Source organism: Hermetia illucens, chromosome 3, assembly GCF_905115235.1.
Source record: "Hermetia illucens chromosome 3, iHerIll2.2.curated.20191125, whole genome shotgun sequence".
Taxonomy (NCBI): domain Eukaryota; kingdom Metazoa; phylum Arthropoda; class Insecta; order Diptera; family Stratiomyidae; genus Hermetia; species Hermetia illucens.
In genome coordinates this window covers 43,308,156-43,319,531 of record NC_051851.1, presented here as the reverse complement: position 1 = coordinate 43,319,531, position 11,376 = coordinate 43,308,156, and the positions used below count along the sequence as shown (strand labels likewise).

General features: G+C 42.8%; 1 protein-coding gene across 1 annotated transcript; it reads left to right on the top strand.

Moving 5' to 3' along the window:
- The first annotated feature begins 3,160 nt into the window (after positions 1 to 3,160).
- On the top strand, positions 3,161 to 4,032 carry LOC119651662. Its single transcript, XM_038055350.1, has 3 exons — positions 3,161 to 3,375; positions 3,461 to 3,618; positions 3,681 to 4,032. Exons 1-3 carry the CDS (start codon positions 3,194 to 3,196, stop codon positions 3,728 to 3,730), a joined length of 390 nt encoding a protein of 129 aa, XP_037911278.1. The 5' UTR covers positions 3,161 to 3,193; the 3' UTR covers positions 3,731 to 4,032.
- The last annotated feature ends 7,344 nt before the right edge of the window (positions 4,033 to 11,376 follow it).

The window sequence follows — 11,376 nt, the reverse complement described above, 5'->3', positions numbered from 1 at the left end:
TGAGCATTTACAACACCTCGAAGGCATTTTTCAATGTCTCCAGTCTAGTTCTTAACTTTGACAAACCCATATTTCTACAATCGCAGGTGAGATTCTTCGGCCACCTGAATACCTCTGAGGCCATCCAACAAGACCCAGTCAAGACGCAAGTGATTCCGAATTTCCCGTTTCCAAAACTGTTAAGGTGGCCATGTTAAATTTCTATCCCGACTAATCCTTAACGCCTTCTTGTTTGCGCCGAAAACCGAAGACTCTGATTGTGTGGTTTCCACAGGCCTTTTTCTACCATAGATATCTCCTTTATTGATCGGAGCTGGATCATCCTCACCCGTACAGATTGAGTGATTCGCCCACGGCAACCTGTTGAGCCGGATTTTGTCCTATCGGCTACGGAATCGACTATCCTCATGTATCTCGAACGTGGCTAAGAGTTCGCGATTGCTGCCAATAACCGTACGCGCCATAGCTGTTATCGGCTGTGATTTTCGATCCTAGGTAGGAGGAGTTATCAAAGGTCTTTGTTGTAGTTTCCCATCTTTATCATTTCGGTTCACCAGTGCGATTTGATGTTGTTGTGTTTCTTAGTCACCATGCCACCATATATTTCTTTCGTCTTTTCTTCGTTGATGTGCAGCCCGAGATCTTGCGCCGCCTGCTCGATCTGGATAAGGCAGTTATTGTCGCGGATTGCTTTTTTCAGGGCTAGGTTCAAGAGGACGCATGATAGGACATCATCTTATCTTAGACCGTTGTTGATGTTGAATGGTCTCGAAAGTGATCCTGCTGATTTAATCTGCCCTGGCACATTGCTCAGGTTCAGCCTAGTCAGTGTTATAATTTCGTCGGGATAGCGAATTCTCTCAGAACGTGTACATTTTAACCCTGGCTATGCTATCATAGGCAGCCATAAAGTCTATGAAAGGATGGTGTAACAGATGACCATATTCCAACTGGTCGTCCAATTGGTCGTCTCCATATTTAACCAAATCGACCGTAATTCCATTGACCCTGACGATTTATGGTTTTTAAGCCAATGATTTACACAGACTTTTTTTTCTATCTTTAGTGATGGAAGCATTTGCCCGTCATTTTCAGTTGGCGGGACCTTCAACCCGCCCAAATTTTGGTTGTTGAGCAGTTCCTCAAGGTATTCAACCTATCGCACCAATATGCCCATTCTGTCAGAAATCAGATTTCACCCTTTGTCAGGATGAAAATCAGGGTGTATAAGACTTCATTCTGCTGAGCACCTCTATCTGTGAAGGCGTTTCTCCCGTCGATGGAGTTCGTGATAGGCCTCTACACGTGGTCGCTTTCTTTTAGACTGCAGCATTGCCCGATATGCGGCATTCCTCCGTTCCACTGCTAGCTTACATTCATCATCGTACTAGCCGACCTGACTTTTGCGGCTGCGGTCGTATCAATGATAACGGTCTTTAGGAGGTTGTGAAAATGCTTCTCCTCCAGGACATCGGTTAGTTGCGCCATCCGTTTCCCCTTCATAGGTGTCACGGAGGGCTTTGTTGTGGATGGCTTCAACATTCACTTTCACCTGATTGTCAGAAAGGATTGTAGGCGGTATTGTAATTCGAGTCAGGAGCACCATGCTAACGAGATAGTGGTCCGAGTCTTTTCATGTTCTGATATTCATAAAGGCTGATAGGTGACGACGTTCAATCAACACGTGGTCAAATCAAACAACTATTTCGTGCGATACTGCTAACTGAATAATCCGCAGTCAATTGTCATTGGTATCCTTACGTAAGTTATGGGAGCCAACGTATCACCTGGATATGGACTCCCATTTTGATATCATATTTGGGTGATCATTTTGATATCATACGTTAAAAACCCACTCCGATCACATGGTTTACTAGATGACCGATACCGGTTCCTGTTCCTGCAACGCTGTTGCGTCAACTTTATATTGGGACAATGTATCGACTAGTTGCTGACCAATATTTCCTCTGGCCCTGTGCAGAGAAAATGCGCAAATCGTTATTCCGTTTTCGTTGCCGAGTTCGTCGTTGTAAAATCCATCCTGTCCGAGGTTCCTTTCGTCGCTTCGTAATATTGGTTTTCCGTGTAGGGTTCCTGTCCCCCAACCTGGAGGACCAATTGATACAATTTGTCTCGTTTTTAGGCGCGGCTCGCCTTCATCCTTCTACGTCTACAATTTTGCATTAAGAAAGAACTCCCAGCGATCACTATGTAGAGGCGGAGATAGGGTATGGTAGTGGAGCTGTTGGTGTTGGTTCAGCAGGCGCTACCCAGGTTCTATACTCCACCATGTGTACCAATCCACGTTTCCCCATGGGACTTTTACTACCCTTTGACTGCTTCTTCCTTTGATTTAGTAAAAGTTGGTTTCGGTTGCAGGCTCTTTTTTTTCCACAAGCGTTCCTGCAGGGAGAAGGAAATTTCCGTAACGGCGGTCAGAAAGGCTATTGTTTATGTGTACTCATCGATCCGAATTGAGTCCTGTTGGGGAGCACATCAAGATATTTGCAGCTACTAGTGTGGGGCTCCTTTTGTTCGCGATGTTGCTGATCGAAGAGCTTGCTCTATCCAGTGTAGGCTTTACCGAGGTTATTACCTTGTCTGCTGAAAATTTCGGATCATTATGTTTGATTTCTCGTTATATCGCCATTCTTGACGATTCTGTTTTCTAGCGCAGTGTCTGCCGTTGGCTAGGAATCTTTCCAAGTTTACGTTGTTCGCCCCGCATCAACAAGTTTTCACATATCGGTGTCAAGGCAGCAGCCTTCACATTACCATTTTCTTTTTCGCTTACTTTTTCAGATAGAGACGAAAGAGAATATTTCAACCGTACTTTTGGCGTATCTTATCATTTTCTCCCATAATGGGAGGGGAGTGGGTGAAAATAGGTGGTTTGATGGCTCATTTTGAAATCGTTACTATGATTGAAGGATGAAGTAATTTGTTTCATTAGCATAATTAATAAATTTTTTGTTGTTTTATAAATCAGCAATATTAAAATATTGATATTTTGCAGGAAAGGTTAGTGGAAAATTACCAGCATCGCAAGCCATCCAATATAGCAACTTACACAACAGGTTTCTAAATTTTTGCATTAAGTATGTAATTACTTTGGAAAGTAATGTACTTGGATCTACTATATATAAAGAGATATTCTGGCCGTTCAGATGATAGATATCAGAACCCCGCGAAGATGTTAAGATCCGCTTTTCGAAGTTACTTTGTGTTAATTTCCATTATTTATCTAGTTTCTTGTGATGCTGAGAAACCGCGGGTTCTAAAGGAACCTCCCGAGTTGAATTATTTTAGTATAATGCCGACAAGTAGGGCCAAAAACTCCGGTATTATCTATGGCGATGGTAGCTTCGAACTTGCGTGAGTTCTTCCTGTTTGGTTTTATAGTGTGATTGTGTTTGAAATGCATCTAATCGAAATAAGATTTCAATTTGGTTTTTTATAGTGCTTCAGCTGGATCAGATGTGTCCGTTCAAGTTTATGGATATAGAAAAGAAATAAATGGGACACTTACATTTGTTATTGGTGGTGCCTACAAACAAGGAGGTTATTATCTAAAGTTCTCTGGAAGTGAAGCCACCGGATTCGCGATAGAAACGCTACGTATGACTTTTCCGAATAATACTAGCCCATATGTTTTAATAACTTTTTTCCATTATTCACAGCCATTCCCGCCGCATATCCATTAAAAGTGGTATCAACCATTCTTGGATAGCTGTGTTTCATTATCTATCTTAAAATCATCTTATATTTACGACGGAAGAAAAGTATTATATATACACGAGCCAGAGAACATAGTTTTCTCTACGAAATATTTGACACTAGCAGGGGCTGTTGAAGTACATAAAACGCAACAGATTTGTCTAAAACTAAAACAGTGGATGCCACAATGTGAGTGATTAAACCTCAGCGAACAAGGAAGGTTCAGTACCCAATTGTTGTGTTAATAATATAAAAGTATCATTAAAATTCTATAAAATTGATCCAAATCTTAATAAAGAAGGTGATTGCAGCCAGGGTGAAGGTTTAATTTTCTATTAGCTCTTATTGGAAGCTTGTACTCAGTATCAGGTGACAGTATTTGTCAGCCGTCATAGTAAGCCACATTGAACTTACAAATGAAGTTTAAATGATTTTTACATTCCTGAACGATTTTTGAAGTGATCAGTTGCCCCAGGATAAATTGAACATCGCTAAAGAATACGATGCGCCTGTTGTCCAATCGCTCTTACTGTTCTTAGCATCGCAAATACTTGACCGTTTTACATGGTCTCAAGGGAAAAGCACACTTTTTGGCTTTATCCAAAAGGTAGACTTCTGCTGTAGAACCTTGTTTTAATTTCGGGCCAGAAAGACTTCAAGGTCACGCAGAATGGAATACTGCGTGAGCTTGAAGTCTTTCTTACCTTCCAGTTCTTCGCCGTATGATCTAAAGTAGTCGACCTTCTGAGATCCTCTTATAGTCAAACTATGAACTCCTGAAGTTTAACCAGTTTTCATTCTGATTTCTTTTACAAGCGCGATTCTGAAGTCATCGTTCTTTTTTAAGCTTCTGAAATTCTTGGTTCCATCAGCGAATCATTTTACAGTGTTTGCCTTGATTAGTGTAGCATCAGCTTTCTTCATCTTTAAAAGTGTGCAATTCAGAGTTGAGTTTCTATCGTAAAAGGGGGTACTTAGTGGCTTAGAAAGCTGTAATTTATTGCCAAGGAGCTCATCGAAATTTACCTAATCCAGTTTCCTAGTATCCCCTTTTCCTAGCACAGTTTTTGATGAACAAACTATTAAGCCAATTACGTGATTTCCTTGAGTGTATTTGACATAGTTAGATTTTAGTTTCTGTTTTTAGCCCTTACATGTTCTTTGATGCGTTCCAACTATTAGCTATTATCTTTACAACGGCAGGGAGCAAGCAGATACCCCGCCAATTGTCATGGTCCTGTTTGGAATCTTAACGGTCATCATCTTCTTCTTCTTTCTGGGAAAGGTGTCGGATTCCCAAGGTTTTCGCACGAATGGAAGCAGCAGATCTGCAGTAACTGCAGGTGCTGCAATAAATAACTCTGTGGCGAGATTGTCAGGCCCATCAACTTTATTTTGTTTGAGCGGCGAATCGATGGCTGAAATGATTTCTTTTCTGCTTGGAAGAAGAGTCCGTATCCGCATGGCACGATAACTGGCCTTTTCATCCAAAAAAAAGAAGAAATTTCACCGGATGTGATACGGTTAAGAACCGTGGTGAAGTATGTATTATTTCCACCCCTGCAGCTTTCATCATGGATGAGAACATAACGGATAACGTCCTTCACACAGTTCTGAAATCATTGCCTTCTGCGGCATCTTCTGCTTCTCTGACCAGCACAATAATAAATTCCCTTTGTTGCGGCGCATACAGCGGTAAACTTCCTAAGCTTTTGCTCGGTATCGGAGTTCGAGAACATCGGCATCACACGCAGCACCCAATAGAGCCTTTAAGTGCTATCATTCATCGATCCGCTTTCACGATTTGGCAGGCAGTCAGATCTTATGACGCTCTTTCAGGGCGTGCCTTACGACCTGTGCAGCACCTGATTAAAGAGCATTAGCACCTGAAAAAAGAGCGACCCAACGGTTATAGTTATTCTCAGACGGGTTACTAAGTGTAAGTGCAGTCAGATCAGGAAATAGTTCTCCTAATGTCAAGCGACAGCTGGATCAGAGGTGGGGTCGATGTTGAACTTGAAGGCAACAAGTAAGCGAACTTAAGGGACCATAAAATGTTGTCCGAGGCTAATATCAGTGCATCCAGGAGATTGCTCGTATGGTGGCGTTAATGACGAGGCGGTAGAAGCTGCAGAAATCCACAAAACCCCCACAATTATCGTTATTGTTGGCACACCCATGCTTCTTAATCACATGTCCGAGCAAGCTATTGTCAGAACTCGCCTTGGCATTGAGATCTCCATCGTGATCACCATGTCATTTCTGGGAAGTCTCTTCTGTACCACCTGTGATTGCTCGTAGAAAGTATGCTTCTCCACTATATGGGAAGTCTCCTGAACCGGAATCTTGCAGTTCTGCCTGCCAGAAACCGGCTTCCAAGTCAAGAGAGCGTGCCTTGCCGTATCTGTCGGAAACAACGCGACATTGTAGTCCCCATCTACTAATACTCGGCTTTTCAGAGTACAACATCACATTGCTATAAGAGGGAGAGGGGTGCTTTCTAAGGTTCAAACATCTTACTCTGCTTAGGTCAAGATGTCCAGTTTATTTGGTTCGAAGTCTCGCACGAGTTGCAATATGCGAGTATTCTGGCTACCCTGGTTACGGTTGTCGGGGAGCGTGCGCACCTTAAAGAACCCAATCGTAGTCCGTTTTATTGCGTGAGGTTAGTACCTAACCGGGGCGTTGTGGGCGTTCCGGTAGCAGCAAAGTTTCAAAATTTGTAGGATGCTAGCCGACAAATTTCCATCCCTTTTAGTCGCCTTTTATGGCAAACGGTAAACGGAGTCTATTCTTAAGCCCTAACTCACAGAGCAAAGGTCATGAAAGTCAAATGGAGATGCGTCTGGTTCTTTGTGTGAGTTCCACGAGGAGTTAGAAAGGAAAGTGAAAATGGGTCCTCAATGTAAAAAATTACTTAGATAAATTTAGGTTCATTATTCAAGGACATAATCGAAAATGTAAAATTCATGGCACAACCTGGTGGTGAAAGGAAAAGGGATGGATAGCTTCAGTCTGACTGACTGTAGGCCACCGCACCGTGAAAGGGGTTACATACAGGAACTTTGAAGTTTCGCAGATTAGTTACCACATCTGGCAGCTACGTATAAATTGTGCATCACCAAATGGGGAAATGGGGAAATTTAAGTTTCGGCGCGAATAACTTTGGTCGGCCTCCAGCAATCCACAGCATTGTGTGGAAGTCCCTAATCGATGTGGACGGAGGGATTTTTGTGTTCCACCAAAACCCTGCATATAAGGATGGATTCATCGGAGGAACATGTCCGGTTTAGTGATATGAGCCGCATGCAGTACCCGATAGTTCTGTTTACAGCATGTATTGGGACCGGCAATTTCTAATTGATCGCCATATAGCGCACTACAAGCTTGACGTGCTGTTAGTTGATAAGAAGTTTCGCTTCGCGTACATTATTGATGGTGCTATCCCTTATAACAGCAACAAGGGGGGGGGGGCTAATTAAAAAAAATGGTGCCTCGAGAATGGGGTTGCAGTTCCCATAATATTGTCAGCTACAGATATTGTACCTAAAGTCCTTTCGCCATCTCTTGATGTCAGACCCTAGTGGTCCATTGTACTCGATTCCCCCGTCTAACGGAATATCACGGATTCGTTTATGAATCGCGGGATTTCCGTTAGTGGATGTAATGCTACTCGCCATAGGCGAGGCACTTACATAGAAAATGTTCCGCATCATCATATTCTGAACATATGCCCAGCTAATGAAATATGGCCAGTGAGAATGGCCAGAATACTTCTCCAAGTCTTTCTGCTTTTCGACAGGGTAAACTTTATAGTATGGTTGTTTGGTTCCGGTGGGAAAAGTTTGAGGTGTTTAGCAGCATTGATGCGCAGCCACCTGCCATAATGGGAAGCTTATTCCTCGGTTTTCATAGCGGCATTAGGGAATGCTACTGACACCCCAATTGCTGGTTCCGAAGCGAGCATCGGAAAATTGACCTTCCTTCGCTAAAGTACCCCAGAGTTCATTTCCCTCTACACCACAATGGCCGGGTACCGAGAATAGTTCCACCGTATTGAATCTAGAAACAGAGTTCAATCGATTTCTAGACTCCTGAACGATTTTTGAAGTGATCAGAGGACATCTCAACGCCCTCAATAGAGCTTGACTATCGCTACAGATTGCGGTGCGCTTGCCCTCCAGTTTGTCGCCCTTAGGATCGCATATGCTTCAACCGGAAAGACCGTTGCAGATTATCTCAAGGGAAAAGCCCAATTCTGACTTTTATTCAAGAGATAAATTGCCGCTCTAAAATCCTGTTTTGTTTTTGAGGCATCGGTGTAGAAAACGTGAGTGTATCCTGCCACGCATTCCTCTGGAACTTCTCAGTTTTCTCTTCATTTCAAGATAACTTCATATTTTCTACGAAATAGATATATAGGGATCTAAGAATCAGAAGGCATTGCGAAAACTGGATTCAGTTCTGCCAAACAACCCCTCCAATATTCTATGCCCTCTACGTCCATTGTTTCTCCGTAGGTCTAATCGAATTAGTCTATGAACTGCTGTCATTGCAGTGCTTTGAATAAACAAATCCAAAGGCTTCAAATTTAGTAATGTAGTCAGAGCTGCGGCGGATGTCGTGGTCATGGCACCGGTGATACCCAGACACACAGTTCTTTGCAGTGTAACTAGCTTATAGCGAAAACTCTTTTGTTGCACCTTAACCCACCACACTACGGATGCGTAGGCAACATATATCCACATTACTAAATGAGGCCGAAGTCCCCATGTCGGGGCAAAGGTCCGCCTACACAGTTCATAACCCGTGAGAGCTCGTTTCATCTTTACTTTTGTATGTTTGTTCTAAAGAAGCTTTATTTTTTTGAATAATTCTGAAGGTATTGCACTTCTTCAAAGAGTTGAAGGTATTGCACTTCTTCAAAGAGTTGAAGGGTTGTACCCATCATCTCTGGAAGCTAAACATCATTCAGTTTGCTCCTTTTCGTAAATAATACCACTGTGGTTCTATTTGGATTTACTGCAAGTCCATGCCTGAGGCACCAACTGTCAATCAAGCCAACGGTACGTTCCATTTCGAGACTTTGACCAACAACTAGCACCGCCACGTCCTATGAGATTTTGCAGTTTGCATAGTAGTGAGTCAATCAATATACTCCACAGAAGTGGCGATAGCAGCGATCAACACCCACTTCAACATGCGGTAATCTCTGCGTTAGCGTAGCATAGATCCAGTTCGTTAAGTTTCATCAAACCATGTTCTCTCTGGCGGGATCATAGTGCTTTTGGAAGAGCATAGAGTCAAATGCTATTTCAATGTCCACGAACACCCCCATTGCGTACTCACCATTCAGAGTTGCGTCCTCTATCTTTAAAACCAAAGAGGGAAGAGCAGACTCACAGGACTTTCCGCGTTGGTAAGCATGTTGGTTTTCATTTAGTGCGTGCGACCTTAGCGCCTTTTCGCGAATGTGACGCTCATACTGGTTGTTCAGACATATTAGCGAAAACGATGTTATGCTAATTTATCTAAAGTTCTTTGGGTTTGAATAGTCATTTTTCAGAGGCTTAGGTATGACGATTACCTTTACCTTCCACGAAGAGGAGGCCACGCAGCCCGGAGCAGGACATAAACGAAAAATATTTTTTGAAGTTGGTTTAAGCGCTTTATACTCTCCTTGAGCATGACTGGATAGATGCTGCAGTGTTCCAATTTTCGCCTGGAAGTTTCCTTTTCACCTTCCAGTTCCTCACAGTATGCTCTAAAAGAGTCTCGTTTCGAACGTTTTGCGAGTCTCCTATATTCACGCTGTGAGTTCTGGAAGTTTAGCCAGTCTTCATCTTTATTGCTTTCGCAAGCACAATTTAGAAGTTGTCTGGTTGATTTCTTGAGTCTTTGCAGTTCTCGGTTCCCTACGTTCGCGGTCATCAGACCAGCTGAAGTTATAAAATCAAACAGCTTCTTTCCTCTAAAATCGCATTTGCAACTGCCACAACAAATATGCTGAGCGTTCGCATTACAACCACAGCCTGGAAGTTTCCTTTTCACCTTGCAGTTCCACACAGTATGCTCTAAATGATTGTCGTTTCGAACGTCTTACGCACCTCTTATATTAATGCTGTGAGTTCCGAAAATTTAACTAGTCTTCATTTGCAAGCAATTCTCGGTTCCACCATCAAACTGTTTTACCGCTTTGGCCTCGGAAAAACGGACAAGCTTCTTCAAAGCAATCTAAAACGATACTATTCAGAGTTTTCAATTGATCTTCTGTCGCCAAAGGAGACCTTAGTCCCCTTGGGAACTCCATTTTGTTGCCAAGAAGTTTCTTGAACTTTGTCCAATCCGTTTTCCTAGCATTCCGTCTTTGTATTACAGAGCGTTCGCTTGCAATAGGTGGATTAAATTCTAACTTTGATCTGAGAGTGAGACTTCATCTAGTATCCACCAGTCTGTAATCAATTGTAGCACCTTTGAAGTTCAGATTGTTAGGTTAATTACTTCACTTCTTCTTGGTCTCACAAACGTAGGGTGCGCTCGCGGTCATGAGACTAGTTGAAGTGATAAAATCAAACAGCTCCTTAAGGATTGCGTTCGCTACTGCCCCAACAAATATGCTGAGCGTTCGCATCACAGCTTATTAAGAGTTCAAGACCACTTGATTCTGCATACACTAACAAAACCCTTAGTTCTTGCGTCGTCTGAGAAATCAAAGAATCATGGGGCAAGTAAACAGAGGCTACAATGACGTTTCGCATCTTGCCATCAACCAGGTATTCTAAGTTGATCGTAATAAGGCCGTGGGAATAGAATTGACTCACCAGGGTTGCCTCTAACAATTTTGACATCAGGACGCAGGTTCTCCGTTGCGAGGATCTCGCATCGAAGAAGATCCTAGTCCCTTTTACTGATCCAATACCACATATTCTGTTAAAAAGAACCCATGTCTCTTGAACCAAAGATATTTAAAGACACTCCTGCAACTCTGCCAACTTTGCGGTCAGTAGAAAGGATCAGGGTTTGGCATTCTGCAGGTTCATTTGATTAACCTTTTGTTGTTTCCACATACCGGAATTAAACTGATTGTAGCCACATCACCATCTTCCGCTTTTCCTGATAGAGGGCGGAGGAGAAGTTTCTGACAGGGACGTCTGTAGTTTCGTTCTGCCGAGCCCTCCTCACTCGTTTTCTGGAGGAGTTAGGCAGTGTCACCGACAGGCCAGCCGTAGTCAGGTTTTCAGTTTCTCTCACTATGAGAGTCGCTGTACTATCCGTTCTGGCTGACTGCGCTATGTACAACGTCTGCAGGTTTTCCACTGAAGTGGAGAGCCTCTCTTCCGAAACAGGATTACTCAGTAAACAATCTAAATTACACCCTGCTCGGTTTTCGAAATTGGAGAATGTGGTCATTCAACCGGGAACAGAGGAGGTCAAGACAGTGTCATAGAAGAAATTTCTGTTGGTAGGAATCGCAAAGTAACTGGTATCTAGTTTATCGACTTCGGTAGTTCTTTTAAATGGCGTCTCATACTTCTGGATTCTCTGCGCGATTGAATGAAGGAGCACTCCAAGCTGTAACAGCTTTTCACTGAAATCTTTACCTTTGAACTTTAGTTGTTAGGCTTTCCATAAAAGAGCCTGCTCATAACATTAGGATTT

Excerpts from the sequence above, each read along its gene's own strand:
- LOC119651662 (XM_038055350.1), top strand. The coding sequence starts at position 3,194 with ATGTTAAGATCCGCTTTTCGAAGTTACTTTGTGTTAATTTCCATTATT. Across the intron at positions 3,376-3,460 it reads GATGGTAGCTTCGAACTTGC|TGCTTCAGCTGGATCAGATG; the intron begins GTGAGTTCTTCC and ends GGTTTTTTATAG. Across the intron at positions 3,619-3,680 it reads ATTCGCGATAGAAACGCTAC|CCATTCCCGCCGCATATCCA; the intron begins GTATGACTTTTC and ends CATTATTCACAG.